General features: G+C 36.1%; 1 protein-coding gene across 6 annotated transcripts in view; it reads left to right on the forward strand.

Annotated features, from left to right (window-relative positions):
• The window catches only part of TFEC (transcription factor EC), a 141,685-nt gene that overhangs the window by 91,887 nt on the left and 26,890 nt on the right, over positions 1-22,908 (forward strand). For 4 of the 6 annotated variants that reach the window (XM_068932839.1, XM_068932807.1, XM_068932812.1 and 1 more), the window contains 2 exons: positions 10,637-10,888; positions 13,172-13,267. In XM_068932839.1, coding sequence (XP_068788940.1) covers positions 10,637-10,888; positions 13,172-13,267 — 348 coding nt within the window. The remainder of the gene's footprint in view (positions 1-10,636; positions 10,889-13,171; positions 13,268-22,908) is intronic. The other 2 variants (XM_068932817.1, XM_068932828.1) reach the window with 1 other exon arrangement.

The raw sequence follows: 22,908 nt of genomic DNA on the forward strand, positions 1-22,908 counted from the left end.
AAACGCATTAAACGTAGGAGCTTGGAGATCATGGAGAAAAGGGCCAGCAAGAGACGGTAAAGTTTTCCAGTCCCATGAATAGCAGGTTAACAGTGTGCTGAAGCATGAACATGGTCAAACTCATTGCCATTTACAGCCATAAAACATATCTGAAATAAAATATACCAGGTGGATTTAAGCATGTTTGTTACTTTTTTCTGGTGTAGTTAGCCTTCATGTCCTATTCCTGTTTTTTACAGAAATATTATGTACTCTTGTCAGCTGCCCCAGTCTGCTCCTCTTCTGTGAGGGCACACTTTGTGGCCAGATCCTAAGCTAGCTCAAAATGATGTTGCTGCCTTGATTTCAGAAAAACTGTGCTGTAAAGCTGAGCCTAAGATTCCTACTTCGAAAGCTTCCTCCTTCACCCACTTTATTCATTCTGAGACTAAGGGAAGGAATAGAAACTAGCTCTCTTCCCATTTTTATCATATCTTCCCGACTTCTCAAAAAACTTTTCTTAGGTTCAAGCTGGTTTTGTTTGTTTGTTTACAGAAGCTGGAACCATTCACAGTCTTGAACATGGCATTCAAAAATAACTCACCCAACAAATTAGTCTTTATTTTGTGACTACCTCACCATACCACCTTATGACATCTGCTTTTTTTCCTTCATTCTGTGCTGTTCTTGTAAAGAATGAGTTAAGACTGTGCAGTTTAGGAGGAGTATGTTTAGGTATAGTTTCTGTTCTCAATGAGGGATACCGAAACTCAAGAAAGTGGTTAGTAATAAGCAGTGCTGTCATCTGGTGGTGAAATTCTTACCCACTTTTTAACAAACTGATCATGCTTTTCAGGCAATGGGTTTCAGGCAATGGGTTTTTTCCTTTTTGAGGAAAGTCTATTAGGTCCCTTTGGCATAGAGTCTTGGATCTTAAATATTAGAAACAGAAAAAAAATCATGTTTTTATCTGAAATCACTAAATCCGTTGATGTTGTTCTATTTTTGATGAAGTATAACAGGCAAGAACTAGGTTCACTGTGTTAAATTGTTGCGTTTTCCTTCATTAGCTTGTGCTGTCAAAGCAGGAAAAGCAGGGGAAAAGTGCATGCAGAGTTGGTTATTTACAAAAAAGCACTACTTGTTTAATGACATTAAGAAGGAAAAGCAAAAAGATATAACCTCTGCCTCAGAAATACTGGCATACTCAAATGCTGAAGTACCGATTCCTCCTCTTAATGTTTCACCATCAGCACTTTTTTCCATATTATATCTGATGTCCTTATCCTTACATATCAGGAAAATATATTTTTCAGATCCAGCTTCTAGAATTGTTTTGCCGTCTATAACCGAACAGGACAGGTAATACGGCTGTCATTGCATCTCAGATGATAAAATATCTGCTGTCTCAGGGAACCATGAAAAATGGATAGCGAACACTGCGCAATTTATTACTTTGTGCTCCTCCTTCATGCTTCTTAAGGTTGAATTCTTTCTGAATTTTCTTAACCCTAAATGTGAGATACAGATGAGAAAATGATATCAGGAATTTACTCCAGTAGCTGTTACACCAATGGTCTTTCCTCTTTTGGTTCACCCTAGTTAAGATTCTGGCCAAACGGCTTTCTCATCTATACATAAGGATAGTATACGTATTTACTTATTATCTCTAATGTTACACCAGTCCTTGCATAGCATTATCAAAATAGACTATGTGGATTTTCAGAATATAGTCACCCTTTAACTTTTCTGAATGCCTCCATCGGAAGTTAAATAGTTAGCAATGCTGACACCAAAATATAAACCTTTGTGATTGCAGGCATTTTCATCATTTCTGACCACTATATTAGCCACAGAGTTCTGTGAATCCTACTGTTTGAAACAGATTTTTTTTCTGACATATTTGTCAGAAATTTTTCATTCTCTGAGTAAGCTACATCATTCCAGTTACGGGTTTCCCATACTCCGCTCCATGTGAGTTGTTGCAGTTTACAAATAGGAAGAACTGTTAATACTGTTTTTTTGTTTCTGCTATAAGGACCAACAAATAGCATCAGTGGAAGATCATTAGTACAGGTTTTTTAACTAAAAAACAGATTATCATGTTTTTCATATTTAAAATTGATTTTCCTAGAATGCAAGTCTAATATCTTGTTTTCAGTTTAATAGCATCTTATTACATGACCTAATTAGAATGATTCTGCAAACAGGGAGAGATGTTTAAGTAAAGGTATCAGGACCTCTTTAAATATAGCTAGCTGCACAAAAAGTTTCTTTCCGTTCTTCAGATGCAGTAGTCACGTTCACCATTCTTTAATAATGTCAACAATAAAGAGGAGCTGGAACAGTAAAGATTTGTTATATTCACAGATCTCAGGAATCAGCGAGACCATGGACAGGGTCACTGTGCAGAGTTAAAGCAAGGATATTAGACAGGGTTTCATAATTTCATTGTGGTTCATTGTTATGCTTGTGTGGCCTGTTAACTGTAGTGGCTGGTTTTATTCACAGTTTAGATTTTCAGCTTAAATTCTAACTTAAATCAAAGAGATAGTTTTGTAAAAATACTTCCTGTAGTTTGCTTTGCTTAACTTTATAGGCTGTTTTTATACTGCAGTGCTAAAAACTTGAGCCTTTTCTGCCAGTAAAGACCACAAAGTCATCGAGATTCATTGTTATTTTAAAACATGACAAGCTGGCCTTAAGACCTGAGGGATCCTTTCTTCAGAAGTCAAGCTGGTGATGGATAAGGAGCCATCAGAGCTGTATATATCTTAACTGCAGGAGTTCAATTAAGAAGCCAAGAGTGTCTCAGGTATACCAGTGCAAATGGAACTGCTTGCTTTGATAATGTCTCTATAGCTGTTCAGTGCAGGTAGTTGGCTTCCCCCAACTCATTTCTGATTGCACAAGGAGGTTAGCACAGAGAAATACCTGAAAGGACTAAGCTCCATCAATGCTTGCTGAGTGCTAGAGAATACCACAATGGGAAAATGCTATCTAAATCATGACACCTGCACAGGAGTTTGACAGGAAATGGCTAGTTATAAGATATAGCCTCTAATAGCCATATTCATGGGAGTTCTACTGACTTTCTCCCTGTGAGAGAAATGCTGTTCTACTGTTTATATTGTACAGAGAAAGTTTTTCTTATCCATCACTGGTATCTGCAAAGTCTCTTTTGCAGTACTTTTATTCCTACGTCCTTCTTACCTATTTCTTATGACTGTTAATTTACTGAACCACTTAGTTTTCTACCTCTTCTAATGTACGTTTGGGCTTGTCCCCTAATGTATTTGCTGCAATATGTAGATGGGTTCCCTTGAAAATGTAAGGCTAACGGGGTTTTGGGAAGGTCCGTTTCTTTTCCCAAGGCTAGTATCAGCTCTATCCCTGTCATTCCTGGAATGCTTGCCTCACTTGAAAGACTTTCCATTTTGAGAGACTGTCAGCTCCTCAGGCAGTCTCTGCTGATGCTTCACTATTCTTATCATGCCAAATCTGTTCCTAATGTTTAGCTATATTCACTCATTAGCTATATTATTGCAGTTTAATGTTGTATTACTTATTCACTTTATAGAGAAATCTGTTGTTTGACCACAGCCTTTTAAAGACCTGAATCTCTTACTATGTTCCCTCTACGTCTTCTCTTCCAAAACTAAATAACCCTGGAATGATCTCTGATCACTGATGTTGCCCTCCTCCAGACTTACTCAGTTCTCATCTTGAAAGTCAGTATTTCCACTGTAAACACTTTCTAGAGAACATATCCTACTTTCAAGGTCTGATCTTGCAACATGCCTCATGTCAGCAGAGCCCCATGGAAATCTATTTTCTTAGAATTAGTGGAGCTGTACTTGGAAAGAGAGGTCATTCATATAGTAGATTGCAAGACTGAAGTCTGATTTATGCCTCTGTTTCTAAATTCTGTGTAGACAAAGTGTGAAAAATCCAAACCCACTTCTGTTTTTCCAACTGAAGTCAAACTTGGGACTATAGTATTATTGAGAAAGACACTTTCAAGGTAAAGATCCCACTTCATTTTCAATCAGAATCTGGACATGTATTTGCTGAAAATAACCAAATTAAGGGTTTTTTTCTTTCTCTAATGTCGATGACAGAAACAATATTGATTCCAAATGGGAAGAGATCTGGGCCAAAATGTGAATAACAGTGAAATCCATTTGGGCTAGGGCACTGAAGAGTGAGCCTCTAATACAGGTATCCTTATATTCAGCCTTGTTTAGGGAAACAGTAAAAGATTTGTATTTCACTGTGGGTACATGTTATGTTGCAGTGACTTCAGTGAGAGTTAATCTTACAATTTATTGCTTTCCTAAATTCACATTTAAATTATAGTAGTGCTCTTCTATGGTAAAAGTAATGTCATAAATATTATAACTCACATCTTATAACTGGATCCCCTATGTACTGTCCTGCTCTGTGCAGCTGACTTTCTTTAATTTCAAGTGCATATTATAGAAATATCCATTTTTAAAGCAAAAAGAAATATATATTTTAAGTATTGTTGCAATGATTGAAAATGTTTTTTCTTTCTAAAAATAATAACAGAAAGAATATGTAAATATGTCTCAGAAGAAAACAATTGTGGAATTAATATGCTTTTAATAATCTTTATTATGGATAAAATAGACAACGCTATGTTTTTAATAAAGGTTGGCTGCATGATGGAGAATTTCAGATTGCTTCCTTCCTACCCCACTTTTATAATTATCAGCTATTTTTGGACACTGAGATACCAAAATACAGAAGCAGCAGTCATTGTTGAAGACATGGCCTTTGTTAAAGAACTTTAAAATGTTTCTTCTGCATTCTCTTCACCCTTGAAAGAACATTCACAAGTTCTTGATGAATATGATGTCAAAGGTTAAACAAGATGAAAAATAGTGCATTAGAGTCACATGAGATTCTTTTTTAACTTGAAAGCTGGTATAAGGCATCAGCTAAACACAGCTATGAATTGGCGGACTGGATGTCTTTTGCTTTGTATTCTCTGTTCATGCATATTAATAGAGAGGGTCTCATCTAGTCAGATCAAAGTTCCAATAAGGAAAATAATCACATTAAAAAATTAATTACTGTGTTTAGCTTAAGTAATTAATTGGCATAATCACACATACTTTTAGAAACTGAACATTAAAGTGAACAGCTACATTATTTAGTGATAATTTTTAAGATAGAACAGAAGTCTATAATTGCCACGGTAAATTGAAATTTTATTTTATTAGGAAATAATTTCATACATAAGCTTTTCTCAAAAAGTTTAATAGAGAAAGCAGGACAAGTAAACAACGGATATTAATTCCTAATAGAAGTTCAAAAAGACTATTTCATCACTAAACATGCTTTTTTTCATCCTGAAAATCCAGTTAAAAGTCCTCAGAGAAAGAACAAAAATAGTCTGTGTTGTGACTGTGTTTCTTATCTTAAAATAGAATTAGACTCTTTAGGTACTTATAGAACATTTTAATAATTAAGAAGTTCATAATTAGATGCTTATTTTCTGGCAGTGTGAGTGAAAAGAACATGAAGCCCTCGAACTCAAACAGTTTTAGTGTGATGTTGTATTTAGGTCTAATGATAAATGATGTGATCCCATCAATGTGAGGAATTTTATTTCAAGAGCCATTAAAAACACTGGAACAAATTAACTTCTGGTATAAGTGGCAAACTGTAATAAAGTCTTCTGAGTTCTGTCCAGTATACCATGAGTATATTTAAAAATATTATTTTGTAATGAAGACTTCAATGTTTATTAAATTCGTTGTGAATTTTCATTAAATAAAATGTTACAATTATAATATCCAATTCTCAAATCCAAAAAGGCATACATGTTAAAGACAGAAAGGACTACTCAACCACTCATTCTGATTTCTTTAAAATCATGGAGTACTATCTTCAATTCAGTTATTATCCTAGTACTCAGCTTTGAGTCCAAGAATGTGTTTGATAAAGGTATATCTTGGATTTGGCTAGCATTTCTGTTCCAGAAAGTTGTGCACCCTTAGTTTATAGAGAACAGCAGTCAGAACACCTCCTTTTGTTGTGTATTTCACTGTCTATTCCCATAATTTCTGATGTCAGCTTGCTAACATCAACTTGTGGCCAGCGATTTTCTAGCTTAAAGACCTCTTTTACACTCAGCGTTCCTTGTAATCAGATCACCTCACAAATGTCAGTTTGACAAGAACATAATGGAATTTATTTAAGCTTTCACTGAAACTCCCTTTTTCGGGTACTCAATTACTTTTATAGTTCCTTTCTGTACCTTTTCAAATTCTCAACCGTCTTTCAAAAACAGAAATATTTTCAAGATTCTATTATTAGTCTCTTCTGAGCCATAAAGGAAAGCAGAATCAAACCAAACTTCCATTTGCTACTGCCATCTTCATGCCATTCTCCCTTTCTTGCTACAGCATCAACTGGACTCTTCTGTTTAGTTGCCTGTCTGTTATAACCCCCAGACTTTTCCAGATATGTTCCTTCCTCAGTTTTCTCTATTCAGTTTTCTGCATTATTTAATTCTGTATTTCCTCTTCCAGCAAATGAAGTTGTGTGCTTGGCAGACTTTATTTTATTTTATTTAAATGGTGTCACTACTCTAAATAATTTTTGTTCCTTTTAGGACATTTTATTTTACGCTAGTCTCAAAGCACTGATGAAAATGTTGAATTGCACAAGACTGAAGAGACCCTCTTATGATGCTGAGCCTTGACTGAATGCTTTCTTATACATATTAGTTAGCCAATTCCTAACTCAGTTAAAACATGCTTTATTGATATTGTGTAGTCCTATATTTTTAATTAGAAAGTTGATAGTCAATGATGATAGTCAAAAGACATACAAAAGTTGAAGTGTATTATACCTTCATCGTTATCTTTGGCAACCTAACTTGAAATCTCATCAAAGAGCGGAAGTAGATTTGTTTGACAAGGCTTATTTTCCACAGAATTATCTTGACTAGCATTAATTATATTCCCATCTTTCAATAATTTATTAATTGAATCTCTTTTCAACTTTTCCATTATTTTGCCCAGGACTGATGTTGGGCTAACCATCCTAGGGGTACAGGGGTCACCTGCCCACCCTTTATGAAACACCAGTACAACATTTAGCACTATTATTTACTGGAACATTGCTGACATTGTTCATAACTCATTTAGGTCCCCTAAATACATCCTCATTTTTACCTGTAGCATAGATATTTTTTTCTTGATGGAAAAATCTCATTAGCAAATGTAGAAGTAAATATTTAACATTTGTGTAGATAAACTACTGAAGACCTAGTTAAGCCATTGTGAAATATGTTAGAAAAGAAAGTCAAATTAATGTGAGTGTGGGAAAAGTTGTTGCGCAACTCTACCACAGTTTTACAACAACATCAGGATGCACGCTCAGATTAGAAAGAATAATTGAAGAAGTTTGAATATATATCTGAAATTCTGAAAGGTAGTTAAGTTCTTGTTCTCAGAACTGGCTTGTCAGTGGGATATAAAATAGAAAAACACTCAGTTACATGTATACTAGGTTCTGTTCTGAATTACAAAATCCATCTCAAAGTGTTGATTTCTGTTCTGGTTTTGTTCTGCTTGAATTTGAGCTTGAGTTGGATGCTTTCAGTTCCCTGCATGCCTGATGCTTCTGGTTCTGATCTGCCTCTAATTTCACCATGATTAGGCAAGCAAGATGACACACAAAAGGGAAGGGAAGATAATGTTGTTATTGTTGAATTTTATGCTATCCTTCACTCCTCAAATAATCTCAAATAATTAGCGTTAAAGTATACGGCTACAGGAGTTGCAAGAGAACGCCTAGTAGGAGAGCAAGCACTTCTTCCACAGATTTCAAAAGAGTCGAGAGAGCCTATATGATTTCAACAACACCGGACAGCAAGATTCAGGCCTGTGAATTTACTGGGAGCTAAAGTACTTGCGCAATAGGTGTGCCAAAGGACAACGCTAACTCCCGGGCTATGTCTGAGGGCTTGTCTCTCTGGAAATTAGGGAGATCAGGATCAACCTCGGATCCCTGATCCAAAGTTTTGAGTTTCCCCTCCTATTTTGCACATGTTGCATGGGCAGTTTTAACTGTTATTTCTTATTTTTGAGAGCTTGACTTTGCAATCTTACTATTCCTTTAGCATAGCAGGGCTTTCTTTCCCCTACTTATTATACACTAGCAGCATGATTAGAAAAATAGGAATCCAGCTCTGTTTTGTCTTTATATAGTAGTTTGGCTTTCAAAAGTGCCGTACAGCCTATTGTTGGCATTGATTTCTATGACTTATTTCACTATAGAAAAATGAATCAAGCACTGTAATTTTAGGTACTGTCTTTTGAAAATCATGTCATAGATGCCTTTTTAACCCCAGCAGTTCTGCTTTACCGTGACTGTGATTTGCACAATAAAGAGAATGGAGAAGTTTGCAAAACCATAGCAACAGATCCTATCAGAGAAATTTTAAACTCTTTTCCTGTTTGTGACAGGACAGTACTGATAGGATCTGAGCACTGAAGATCATTCATGATAAGCTTGATTTATGACACAGCAGTTAGTTGATTTTCTTTCACAGACCCTCTTGGTGGGATGCCACAGTGGTGGTTCACAACAATTCGTTACCCATTACAGAGAGACCATCAGCTTCTTTTAAGCAAAAAAAGTAGCTGGGGTGCAATATAGCAGTTGTATTTATAGCCTATGCATTGTCCTCACTCTCCTTTATGCCAGTGAAAGAAGCTGTACTTCCAAAGCTGCTGATCTGAGTGTTCTGCATTTCAGGAAAGAGATCTTGATCCATTTAGGCAGTGTAAGGGTCTGGACAGCAGTCACTTTTTGTGGATTCAGTGAGCCTAGAATTCAGCACAAGCGTGAAGTATGTGTGTGTGCTTATGAAATAGCAACAGAAAACAAGGGTACACAATAAATTCCTACTCTAGCCTACAGTGGGACTTATTTTCTTTCCCTCACCACATTGTATTTCACCTGTAGACTGACCAATACTCTTGCTAAATTGGTATGCAGTGGATTTTATATTTAGATTCCAATTTAAGAAAACACTTATTGAGGCTGAGGGGAAAAAGTACATACATAAGTATCTGAATGATTTGGGATGGATTTACATGTGTCCTTACACATGATAAACTAGAGCCTAAATTAACATGGCATTAAATACATTCTAAAACTAAGAAAAACTTTCTAAAACTGACACATTTGTCAATTAAGATAAATAATATCACAATTTAAGTAAATCAAAGATATTTACATATAGTTTGTAAAACCACATGTGTGATGAATACCTTCCTAATATAAAACATGGGAAAGTCTGAACAGTAAGTTTAAGAATTTATATCAATATTTTAATGGAAAGTTATTAAATAAATTTAAGGCTTGCATCAAAATAATTAATGATATATTCATTATTGCATGGCTTAATCTCTTTTACGTGACTAAAAAATTAGTTTAAATTGGTTTAAAGAGACATAATTAAAACAATTCTAGACATGCCACCATAACACAATTAAAAATAAAGTACTGCAATACTGTACAAAAATATAGCTAATTTAAGTGCAACCCCCTTTTATGGGCTATTCATCTCTGCTTATATATGTTAGGGGAATTAAAAAGAAGTGTGTTTAAATGGACTGATTTTTTTTTTTTTAGAGAAAATAAGGGCTACAAAGCAAGCCTTGCTGTTATTTAACTAATATTAATCATACTTACTCAGAGACCACTTGAGAAAAATTTATTGTGAGAAATTTGTGACTAGGCATGCCATAGCAGAAGGAAAGAGCCACAGGGCAGCAATGACAGTAAGGTTTGTGTATGCAGTGTTTCTCTGGTAGTCAAATAGCAGGATGTGACATTGATCTGAAATAGGACCTGTTTGAAGTAGCAACTGTCAATCTCTACAATCAAAGGATGGCCCAAAGTCTTACTCAATTAGCCATTTTGGCATGACCACTCCGTTTATAAAGTCCTACCAATGCAAAAAGTGATCTGTCCTCAAAAGGCACTTCAAGAAGACTGCATGGTGTGAGGATAGTGAGCAATCGTCTAGAGCTATACGCTTGGACTCTGCTGTTTATATATATATATTTTTTTCAAAAATACAACAATGCCTCATTTAACAGATTGTTCTTATTACAAGGTGAGCCAAATGTGGTTTTAGATATGGTGAATGTCTGTTGCTGTTTACATTACTTGAAGATGGTTGGATTATGCTTCTCTTTATACATTTATTCACTGTTGCGAGCACAAAAAAGTAATTACCTTGCAATATTTATTGTTGAGTACATATATGCTTGTAGATTTGATTGAGTGGTCAGTAATTTCAGCAGAGATCAGTCTTGATTGAGAAAAGAAAAACATATGGCACACTTCTGATCTCTTCACAAGATTATGTTTATGTTATTTTCTTTGATAATTATTCTGAAGGTTTATTCAGATGTGTTATGGGAAAATAGTAAACAAAGAATCAAAACGTAAAGGTTCAAAAGTTAAAAAAGATTTGAGATTCATAGCAATTCTATCCACAAGGTATGAAAGCTAAATCTGTTGTTTTGAAGTTTTTTTTTAAGTGAGGGTGTATGTAAATGCTGTGTCTGAAACTTTAACAATTGTTTCTATTTCTTCACAGGTGCAAACACACTTGGAAAATCAGTCTAGATACCATATACAGCAAAGCCAGAGGCACCAGGTGAAACAGTACCTGACCCTTGATACCAAGCTGTCCAGCCAAACACTCTCCCTGTCCCACTCCCACACAATCCAGCCTTCAGGAGTTGCCTCCTTATTAAGAAACGGACATATGCCTCCCATCAGTGATATTGGCACACCAGAAAGCCCAGTTACCAAGCTGTTGGCCCTTGGAGGAGAACACGAAAATGCGGTAGGACAGGGCTGGCAAAAAGAATGGGGAAATAAGCGCTGCCTACTTTTAGGAAAATGTTATATGACCCATCTTGCATTAATTGTGGGAAGAGATGACTTTCTTTACTTTTGTGGGGCCTTCAGATACAGCTCTTGCTCCCTGAATCCTTCTGGATTGCATGGGTGATTGTCTTGAATGTCATGTGAGTAGCTTACTGCATGATCAGGCTTCTAAATTACTACCAGTTTAAATGTACTGATGCATCTTTTTATCTATGAGTCACATATTGCTATACGTTTTCTGAACATGTACTTTGCAATGCAAACTTTTTTTTTTTCAGATGAGAGTCATTTCTGTTTAAAAGTATTATCCTATCTGCATAACAAAGTTAAATAATGATTACTTTAAAGATATAACTGAAAGAATCATTCATTCATTTTTCAGTTAGCTGATATATTTATATATGGCTTATCTTGGGTAAATTGGCACAGATCTGCTAACTTTAGTGCCATCATTGATTTTAATAGAGGTACAGCTATTATGCGGTGTCAGATTCTCATTCAGTGTGAGATGTAGATCGTTATGGTCTTTAATACTTCAGTAGATTTCAAGAGAGAGTGCTTATTAGGTAAAAGAGGAATTTCTACAGAAATAAGAAATGGAGATGCCATATCATACCTTGGACTTTAACAGAACAGAAGAGTCTTATAAATACACTGTGACCCACCTTGAGCGTTTGGATGCTATGCTGCTAAATGAAGAGGGAACTGAAAAAATAAAACCAAAACTTGTTGGAGAGCTCATTTGGGGCCCTTCCGTTTTGTCGATGGACAACTGACATTTTATGCCAGATCTGTGGATTATGGGAGTCACTGCTCTGCAAATATTCTTTGTGGAAGCCTCTGTGGCTACCTCTGTGCTGATAAGTTTAAGATGTCGAGGGCCGTTCTTAGACACTCAGAGTGTCTGACCAGGAGCAACCTGAGCCCACTCTATTGCACTTCTTTGTCCTCTAGAGCAAGAAGGCTGCTTGTAACCCCCTATTGCTCCCTCCTGAACTATGCCTGCTGATATTTGGGAGTGTGGCAGCTGTCGCAGGCCAAAGTGCATGTAGTGACCATCCTAATAATTTAAATGGTCCATTTCCTGAGCCTCAGAAAGCTCACTGGTACTGTGCAGTTTAGTAGTACAGACATACCCTGTGGGTCAACATGGGCTATGTGTATACCATGTATAAAACGTAACCAAGGCACAAGCTTGAGCACTGGACTGTGGCTATTCATATTGTCTAATTGTTGGGACATTCTCTGGCATCCTTTGGCCCAGATAGCAGTATCCTGGATAGGTCTGGGCTCAATTCATGGGACAGTGCATGTCCTGTTTTTTGAAGGGGAAGAGGAGTGTACTGAACGGTCCCTGGCCTGTGAATGGTCCCTGGCCTATGGTATGAAATCATTTCATAGGGCAATCTACATTTCCTTCTGAGCTGGAATAGCTCTTTGGACAGCTCCCAAGATCTGCTTGGAAACCCTTACAGCGCAAGTGAGCTGTTCCAGCAGACAACAGAGTTAACAGTGGCAGGCTCATTATCTGATCTTTTTAAAGGTTATTTTGTGAAGGGAACTAGATTAAAATTATGATTGAAAACTCATACTGAACCTTGTCCAAATCTATATATTTCTGTTTGGAAAGTATATCCTGTTTCACCTTATATAATTAATTAGTTATTTCATCTCCTTTAACTGTTATTGATTCAGACTAGGACAAAAAAATTGAACCAGAAGGCTCATTGGAGAAGTGTACAGTACACTGTCAAATGAGAAATCACTAATTTTTATGCTTCCAAACACAACACAAAGTTCTACCTGCTGAATCTCGAGAGGGGAGTATAACACCATGCTCTTGAAGAATCACAGGTTCCTTCCAGCCTTCCTGCTCCAATACAAAAATACCCTGTGGATATGACATGTCTGCTAAGGTGATGGATTGTAGTTACAATTAGCAATACACTTGTGTCATTTGATCTGGGTGTTGCAGTAGGGAGTTGAAAAAAGGTGAATGGGTTATTGGTGTTCGAGAGGAAAAAGGTAACTTGCTAAACCACAAAAATTGTTTTCATCAGAAGTAAAAAATGAGACTATCCTGTAAAAATGCCGAAATTATTTCAAGTTTAAGATATAAACTTTTGAAATTCAGTTTTATTTATGCTGTATATACTCAGGATTATTTCCTCTGTATTTTCAGAATAATATTATCTGCATTATTGTTAATAACGATTAGTTTAAAATATTATTTTATTAGATGGAAGAGGTTATTGATGACATAATCAATATGGAATCAAGTTTTAATGATGAAGGGATAGGTTGCTCTGAAGCTCCTCTGCTAATGCAAAGAACTGTAAGTATTTTGTGGAACGTGGTCTTGCTGTTTATAATAGAGAATTTCATTAAGTGATCCAATTGTACTTTACACTTCAGAGGCTAAAGCAGTGCTATCAGTGGATTTATTCTCCTTTCTCTTGAGTTACTTGTCTTTACGTCAAGAAATATTAAAAGTAGGGATTCTAAAGTAGTGAGATATAGCCATTTTAACAGGCCTAAATTGCATCCAGTGGTTTAGCCCAGACGCAGCTCCAGTGTGTACGCCACTGGAGGCAATAATTCACTTGCAGAACTATTTATATAAAGACTCTGTAGACCCATGAAGGCCTTTTAAAGTCTTGCTTTAAGATCCATTTGTCTCAGCTCAAAAAGTCAAAGCTGCCTCATGTAGCAGTAGCTATTCTTTGATTTACGTTGAGGTAAGAATATGGTGGGTTGCACTTATGTTGAATAATTCTATGGACAAAGATGAGAAATATCACTTTTTGAGTGAAATGACTCATTGGCATAGCAGTAACAGAGCATTATAATTCTGTGATCTCTTTCTGTAAAGGAATGACAAAGGAATACCAAAGTTTGCCTAAATTTTCATATATGCTACACATTTGAAAAGGCAGGATAGACCTTTTACGGACACAACAACTTACAGAGCATTATTATCTGGGAATTTAACATCTGTCTAATAACCCCAGTGCAACATACTTTATAGAGGATGTGCCCTCTGTCCTTCCAGCCCTGATTCATCTTGGGAACATTTTTCCACACATTTTGTTCTCAGGGCCCTAAACTGGCTGTTATAAAGCTAAAATTCATCTTGGCAAAGGCAGAAGGTTTTTCACACTCTTTGGCAATCTACAAAGCTCATTTCAAAGCTAGGTGCTTTTCTTAATCAGCTACTAGAAGAATATCTTTTTCTGACTACAGAACACCACTACTTACATGAAACACTTTAGGAGATGATATTTCTATGTCCCTGTTACCCACCACGCAGTACAGAGTGGCAATTAATACTTACCATGAATGTTTTGCCATCTGCATGCCAGTTACAGAACTAATACGGTCAGTAATAACATAGTCAGCATGATTTATACAAACCTAAGTACAGAACATATCAAAGAAATGCTCCTGGAGGAGTGAAATGATAATTTGGCTTATATTAACCTGTGGCGGGGGAGGATCCTTTCTGGTGTGGTACAATGGGATGGTGATGGGAAGAATGAATTCTCTATTTTGGATTGGACTCACACTCCCTTAACACCTTTTAAAACTGGATAATATTAATCTTTGTTGATTCTAGACTCATTAGCTTCTATCTTCAGCCATGAAGGACATATGCGAAATGTATTGAATGCCCTGTTTTTGAAGAGCAAAGCAATAGGCAGTGACTTTTAGGCCCAATTGTATTCTATTTAAAAGATTTGAGACTCTTGCAATGCCTTTGGGCTGGATAATGCTACCTACATTTTTGTTTGTGCTGCAGAAGTCCTCAGACTCTTAGTTAAACCAGGAAAAGAGAGTGTTTTTCCAAATTGCCTACTGCAGTACTGTGGCAAAATGAAGCCTGCCTTCAACAGGGCCTGTGGGCTGTGCAAGTGTGGAAACAAGTCCAGCAATGTTTCTGCCTCTTCCATCTTCTCTTTTGACAATTTTAACTCCAAAAAACGTATGAAAAACATGGTTATATGGAGGTGAATTCAGGCACATGACTTCAGACACGTAGCTTGTGACTCACTATTTTGTGGCATCTTTATGACAACGTCCTAAACTTGCCTTCAAAATTTCATTCATAAGCTGCATAAGCATATTGAATAGAGAAAGATAGAGAGGCAGGCAGAAAAGATGTACTTCAGGTCCAGTTTTTCAACATCTTATAAAGCGTGAGGACATTTTATTTATCTGAGGTAAAAACACGGATAAATTACGACAATATTGGATTAGAGACAAGTTATCAGAAATGAGAGAACATCTAACTTTATTCATGCTCCTGAGGAGAGGAACCGTCGTTATATAGTACTTAAACAGTTTTATACAAAGATTCATATCAGCTCTTTCATCCTTTGCATAGGCCCTTTTATGATGTCTGCTATCAACATCAAGTAAATGAGATTACAAATGAGATCAATGGGCCTGGCCAGTGAGCCTGGCTCACTTGGCATTTCTTTCCTCTTTATGCTTATCCGGGCAAAGCTGAAGAATCTTTTGGGTCACATCTTAGATTTTTCCTTCCTTGGTATTCTCTTGAATTTGTCCGAACTATGCAAAAGAGTCTCTAAAATTCTGAAAAAATCTGAGTCTCTTGTTTTTCTGAATATGTGTCAGGCTCATCTTTTCATTAAACTCCTTGCTTGGCCAAGCCAAACTCATGAAGCAGATTCATGAAGCAATTTGCTTTTCTCATTTTTCTCAGTAAAGGGCGGGTGAGATTAGGGATTTTGCAGGGCTAACCATTGTGTGTTGCTATGAACTAATGTTTACTTTAGTAAGATGCACCCGTGTACCATTTTAATGGGCACATTAAATGAGGACATTGAATTCTATGAGACTACTCATGTGAATAATTGCTCAGAGGTTCATTGTTTGACCCTCAATTAATGAATTACAGTCATGTATTAGTAGAATCAGAGAAGTGAAAACAGCAACATCCCTCCACTTCTCATTAAAAATAGCACAGCTACTAAAGAGCTCTTTTTCTTGCTTTTACTGTATTTGGCCTAAAATTCATAATTTCATAAAAGCTTCTATTGGTGAGCAGCAACATAAGAATCACTCAAATCAGGGAATGCTCTGGCTATGTTTCTCTTGCTCTTAATGTCACCCTAATACTAGAAACTTTTAATTGCTTTTAAGAAGCTGGGGTCAAAGATAGGTCTAGGTCCTTGTTATATGCAAGGTCTCTTGATTCTTCTGAAAGTATTTATAGACTAAATAAGTATTTATATCTGTCCAGGAAATATAGTTGAAAACAAACCATAACTGTTCTTATGATCTAGCACTTGATGAAAGATGTTTTTTTCACCATGGACGTGGTACTAAAGGGGTAAGAAAACTGTATAATAACTACAATCTCAACTTCTAGTGCAATTTTAAGTGTGGGCCCCACACCTCAAATTCTGAATTCTCTGCTGATAAAATTTAGGACTTAATAAAGAAAACTTGAAGATAAAACAGAACATGACTAATTTAAAGTCATTTTTCCTCATCCTAATAATTTAGTCTTATGAAACCATTTACTAATAGACAGCAACTTATTTAACTATATTATAAGAAACCCATTTGTGTTCTGAGTGTCATATTAAGAGCAACAAATGAGCTGGTGCTTTTCCTGACCTTAAAGGATTCATTAAAAAGCTTCCATTTGTAATGAAACAAAGAGTAAATGAATAAGTTTTAGAAGCTAAATAATATTATACTACGCCAGATATGGTGACAGAGATTTGGACAGTATACATTTTTCGTTTTTATCAAACCTTAACTCTTATTCAAAATCCTCACATTCAGCATATTCAACATTCTATAATGGATTTAAAATATTTTAACCTATGAATGTTCAGAACATATGAAATGTAGATGTGCAGGTCTGCTAATGTAAAGTGTATATGACATCATCATTGAAAGTTTAGTGCAAGTTCTATAAAGCTGAGGTATGTGTTGCTTTTAATATCTGAAGAAGAGAAGTGCAAAAAAAAATATCATGGGAGATATGGAGAGCATCAGCTACAGTGAGATGACCCAGAAAAGAGCAGAGTTAAAAAATAAGATTCCTATATTTTTCAAGTTTCTAGTTGACAGTGTGTAACCTAGTGAAACCTTTAACTGTTACTAAACGTTGTTTTGTTGTGTTAATGTATGTACACAGAAGGTTGTCTTTTTATCTGTATTTTCATTCAGAAATAATTGCTGTAGCTCAGAAAATCATTGTGCAGCTACTGCGATAATGTTGACATGGGGTCCAGTAAAACTTCTATGAAAAGAAAATTGATTGGTTTGGAATGAGAATAAAGTGAGAGGATATTGACATTCCGCCAGGATGCCAGCTTCTCCTGCACATTTCTGGGTGTGACAGGGCAGAAAACAACAACTTAATATTTTGAACATTTCTAAGGATTCAAAGTTGCCTTTTATTCTCACAGACTTTTTAGAAGCATTTCTGTAGAAGCTAGGGGAAAGAAGCTCTGCAGCCATCAGACACCTGGTGGTGAGATCTCCTGTCCTGGCTGTTAGGGCTTGAGGCAGAGCACTAGCATAAAACTGGGCTTCCCAGATCCCTAACAAATGCCTGACCAGTAATCTGTTGAATCAGGTGGGCTCACTGTTCCTGGCCCAATAGATAAGAAAATGGAACAGTTCCCTTCAAATTGTTTAGGAGAAAAAGGAAAGCCTCTCCAAGGAAAAATATTTAACTGATTTTTGCCACTCCAATACTAAACAGAGCCCCCCACAAAGTTTATGTGTTGATTTATTCATAATACTTAATGAATATTTTATTTCTGTAAATATCCCATTGAATGAGCTTGCCAGCAGCCATGTTTCCTGAAAGATATAGCTTCTAATCAGCAGGAAGCACATTTTTTATTATTACATATGAATACACGCACCATAAATATGATTTGAAGTATTCTTACTCAGGGACTCAAATAGCCTTGGCAGTCCAGATAAAGGTAGGCAAACAGCTATTAAAGGAAGTTCTTTTAAAAAAAAATCTGCAAAATAGTTTCCAAAATTATTCTTCAAAGGAAAGAAATAGTTAGATCTGAAATAGCATTATTTGCTCCAACAGCTCCAGCTCCAACTACTGAAATCATCATGGTGCCATTTGCACTTCAAAGTTTACATCATTTCAGAGATTCAGAGCTGTCACAAGCAATGAATCTGTTACTGGAAACTTTGTCTAGTTGTGAGCTTAAGCAAATTTCTTCAGTTCTCCTTTGAGTCTGACATGACGTATTTGGCATTTATATGCTGGGAAAAGAAGAATTAGAACAACAGATAAAAAAATGTTATTTTTATTTGTACCAGTTTAAAGAAATGGTAGTGAACGTCAGTTGAAACTTGGTTTTATTATTAATTGGGCAACATTTACACAATATTAGGCTGTTACATTGAATAGTAATGTTCTGTGCAAAGCAGCGATAATGTTAAGCTCAACCTTATGCTATCAACAAAATGCAGGTGGGTTCTCCCTCAGTTCCCAGGCCTGGGCTCATAACCATAGTGGCTCCCAGTTGATGCCTCACTAACTCACTTTCTGCTTTCACATTTGCTCACCCATAACCAGTTGAGTGGGAGGACTGTGAGCTGGAGGAATCATTAACAGACAGGGAAAGCAAAAGCTTCCAGGTATCCTGAGAGGCAGAGGCTTCATTAGCCATCAGACAGAAGAGACGAGGCCTGAAGGCCAGTGTGATGCTGGGAAAAGCAGCCCAGCAGGTGGCACAGTGTGGTGCTGAGGCACTGCGCTGCAGTAGGGCACCTCCTTAGGGGTCCTGCAAAGTTTCACTGCTTCACTTGCATTACTTTATTATATACATTCGCAGTGCATTATTTCACTAAGATAAGTAGCTACAATCTGCTACCACTCCAGTTCAGAGCCAAATCTGTAAGGATTATTTCACCTCTGCCACTCTTGCAAGAAAGCAGCTAACAGAAAATTCTCCGGTGGCCAGTGGCTTGCTTTTATTTGTCAGAGCCTTTGACATTTAAAATAATCTTGTGTTGCACAGGCATGGACTAGAGAACAGGATAGATCTTCTCCAGCTCTAGTTTTTATGATTTTGTTAACTACAACTGGTATAAAGTTCTCATTAAATCTGTTAACACTGCATTTGATTTTATGCAGATGGTATTTATTGATAAAAGCACAATGCTGTCCGTCTGGAAATTCTTGCTGCTGTTACAAGGTCTCTGAGGTCATAGTTTCTCATCATGGCATTAATAATTTGTATTTGTATTAATTATTTGTCAAGTACTGATGGCTACCATTTGGTATTTGGATGGATTACAAAAATTGCTGTCTGTTCCGCTCCCAGAAATCATACTAAAAAAAAAGAAATTCAAGAAGATATCCTCCTAAGTATTTTATTTAATAATTGCTCTGATTATTCAATCATGAAGTAAAAGTGGGTTCCATTAGGGGTGTATATAGTATTGCTGAACTAGGTAGCGCCCTGCTACATAATCATATTAGTATGTTTTATTCACTGAGTAATGATGTTATATGGCAATTTTTCAGAGTTTGCAAAAACTGCTAAAGTTCAAAACCACTCTAGAGAAGGACAGTGTAAATATTAACAACCCCATTTGCTTAGGTTGGGTAACTTGAAAAAACTGCACAACATCAATGAAAATGCTTTGTCAATCACATTCTAGACTAGATTAGTCTTAAAGTCCAAGGAAGAATCAAAGTTCACCTGGGTATATAAGCTTCTGTCTAGCACTCGCTGGTATTGTTTACAAGTTTAACGAAAAAGAAAAATGAAGGCGAAACAACAATCTGTAGCTATTGTGGAAATAATAGACTCCTCAAAAATAAAACTGGTGAGCAAATATTTTCTTTGTCTTTCTGCAATAGTATAAAGGTAAGGAAGTGCACTATATGTGAATCATGAGCTACTAATCTCAGGATTGCTAAAATAAAGTGCTTAATAGGAATTTGTACCTTTCAGCTACAGAAAACTAACAATGAAACGCACAGACTTAGAACTCCTGACAGGTGGAGGTGTCCTCTGATATCACTTCCACTGTTGTTTTAAATGTAATACAGATGCCAAATGAATGTTTGTTATCATCCTTTTACACATTGTAGTAGTTTGAGACAGTGATCTCTGAGTGAAATAGGCAGTGTACAGACCTCTTGCATGCTTGAATTACTCCAAGTAGGTTGGATATGAGTGTTTGCAGCTTACTTCATGCTGTAGAAAAGGTCTTCAAAGCATGGGTCTACTTTTACATAGCTTCAGGTCTCTAGATCCATGTAAAATGTCCAAACAGCTAGTAACATAGCCAGATAGTATTTCTTTCTCTACATTTAATCAACCTCAAGACCTTATCAACATTTAGCTTAACATGAGGTTGAATTCCTCTCACCTAATCTTACACTACCTGCATCTAGTTTCTTCATTAGCATCTGAACTCTTCACTGTTAAGTTCTTTTAGTCTCCATTTACCATAAAGAGGCAATTTTAGCCTGTGACTTGTCTCACCAATTTTAGATGTCACATTTAGTATATAATGAGTTGGACTGAAGAAGTGCCTATTTCCTCCCTTAAGCATAAAGGGAGTCTAAACACTTTAATACTGATGTCCACACTATGGATGCCTGTGTTCAGCTGGATGAATCACAGCCCTTAGGGACAGGCAAACAAAAGATACAAATGCAGGCTATAAAAATAGAGCTTTATCTCTTCTCCATCATAGGTAACCCAGCTACTCAACAAATCACAGTGTCTAAAAACATAAGGATTAGCATTTTGGAGTAGATCCTGAGCTGATGGACAAAGGAAAGGATTTTTTAATATGCATTGTTATATTACAGTCTGCTTTTGTTGACACGTAATAAATGCATTCAATGTCTAGGTAGTCCTCGCTAATTCTAAGCTTGAAGGATCTACAGGTAAATTCACACTGTTTGTCACCAAGTACACTCCATCTTGTCCTAAAGCCTAATAATATAGCTGCTACTACACGTCTCATATCTTCTTTTCTGTATATGGTAAAATAAGAGCTGCAATTTTTAGTATGGGGGAGATAGTAGAGAAGGCTACATTAAGCTTGTTTCCAAGGGTTGATTAGGTAAGAATTTGGGTCTGTAATGTACAGGAGATGGTTGCTCCTGGAGCTAATCTGTAAGAATTTATGTCAATGGCATGTGTATGGATTACATAGAAGATTGTTGTAGCCTCAGAGACAACAATAGTAGCCACTTACTTTGCTCTCCAGGCACAGTCAAGGTTTTCAGTGCAAGATAAAGCTAATTTGTAGAAAACACAAAGATTTCTTAAAAGTAATTTTGAGAAATAAACTCCTGCAAGATAGCTTAGCATTTCTCAGCACCTCCCTCTCCACAGGCCAAGGCCTTCTACAAGCTTTCCTTTACTATATATGTATACAGTACTTTATGAAGTACTTTACTATGCATTTATATTTACTCTATAAATAAAGACTTTTGTATATATTTGAAGTCAGCTACTGCAGAAGGGAATTCAAATCAAAATAAAACTCTGAATGTTATATGATAATCCATCTGAACGCACCAGATCACAGAAATTACTAAATAGCTTACTGAAAAGTTTTCAGATCCTGAGGTGATTTATGAAATGTAAGAGAATATATAAAGTATATGATATGACATAAATACTAATATTGGAGTTGATAGCATTTGTATTTAAGAGAAAAAGCCCAATATCCATATTCTGCAATAACTCTACTTTATACTTATCCCTCAGCCTCAATTTTTCACATGTTCCAAATTTTTGTACTGATGTTTGTTCATTTTTTTCAGAAGTAGAATTTGAATGATCTGCATTTACAGATGATAGGCAAGAAGTTACTTGCTACCAGAAATTAGTGCATTAGCTCGTGTTACTGTTGAAATAGTTGTAAAAGAGATAACAGTGTTGCCATTAAAATTTCCATCTATAGGTTTCAGATCCTTGGAGACAATTGGGACAGTATTCCTGTGATGTTTTATTTCTAGCAGCCACCTGGCTTAGGGCAGTATCACAACATCACTTCACTTTTGTTCTACATATGTTAAGTTACCCTTGTAACCAGAAAAGCCAAGAGCAGCTAAAATCATATTATTAAAAGATCATAACTAAAATAACTGAACTCTCCAGCAAAAGCTGACTCTCCGGTAAATTCCTTTGCTTGGTCATATTTGCCTAGACATTTTTCTAGACAATGGACTCATATATATGATTGGGGCAGGAATGTACTGTAACTGGGAATCTGAATAGAGTTCATTTTTCTCTAGTGAATAATGAACTAACTTGATGACCATTATTTGAAGATAAAAAATGAACTAGTTTTCATACATAATATATAAAATGTAATATAATATATCTGAACATTAAGTCCTTGGCTGAGGAGTGTGTAATTATGAACTGTGTTAAGGATAAATATAAAAGGAGTTACAATTTGTTCTAAGCAAAACAAGTCTGAAAAGGGAAGCATTTGCTTTTCTGCTGTTCTCTTTAGATAATAAAAAAAGGAAATGAAATATTTGGATGTTAGTTAGTATTAAAGAACATTTATTTCCAGATATGTCATAATTATTTTGTATTTTAATTACAACAGGACCTAAAATGTTCGGCTGTTAATAGGACCCTCTTGTTCTAGATTCTAAACACAGTATACTATAATTTTTGATAGTTTATAGTGTGAACACCTTTACAGGAAAGACGATATCACAGTTTCTGTTCACCTTTCTCCAAGCAACATAGGAATTCCAAAATAAATCTAGGGGTTGAACCCCAGTCTTCTGAATGCAGGACTTGCTTTGAACCACAACATCGTTCATCCTGTCTGAAGTCCTTTTGAATTAGATACAAAATCACAATTCCCTAAGACACACATTGAAGGTATGAGTACTCCTGTTTTCTCCTTGCCAAAAATTGGAAACACCTAGTGTACCAGATATTGCTGTTTAGAAAACGTGCT

Source organism: Struthio camelus, chromosome 1, assembly GCF_040807025.1.
Source record: "Struthio camelus isolate bStrCam1 chromosome 1, bStrCam1.hap1, whole genome shotgun sequence".
NCBI lineage: Eukaryota > Metazoa > Chordata > Aves > Struthioniformes > Struthionidae > Struthio > Struthio camelus.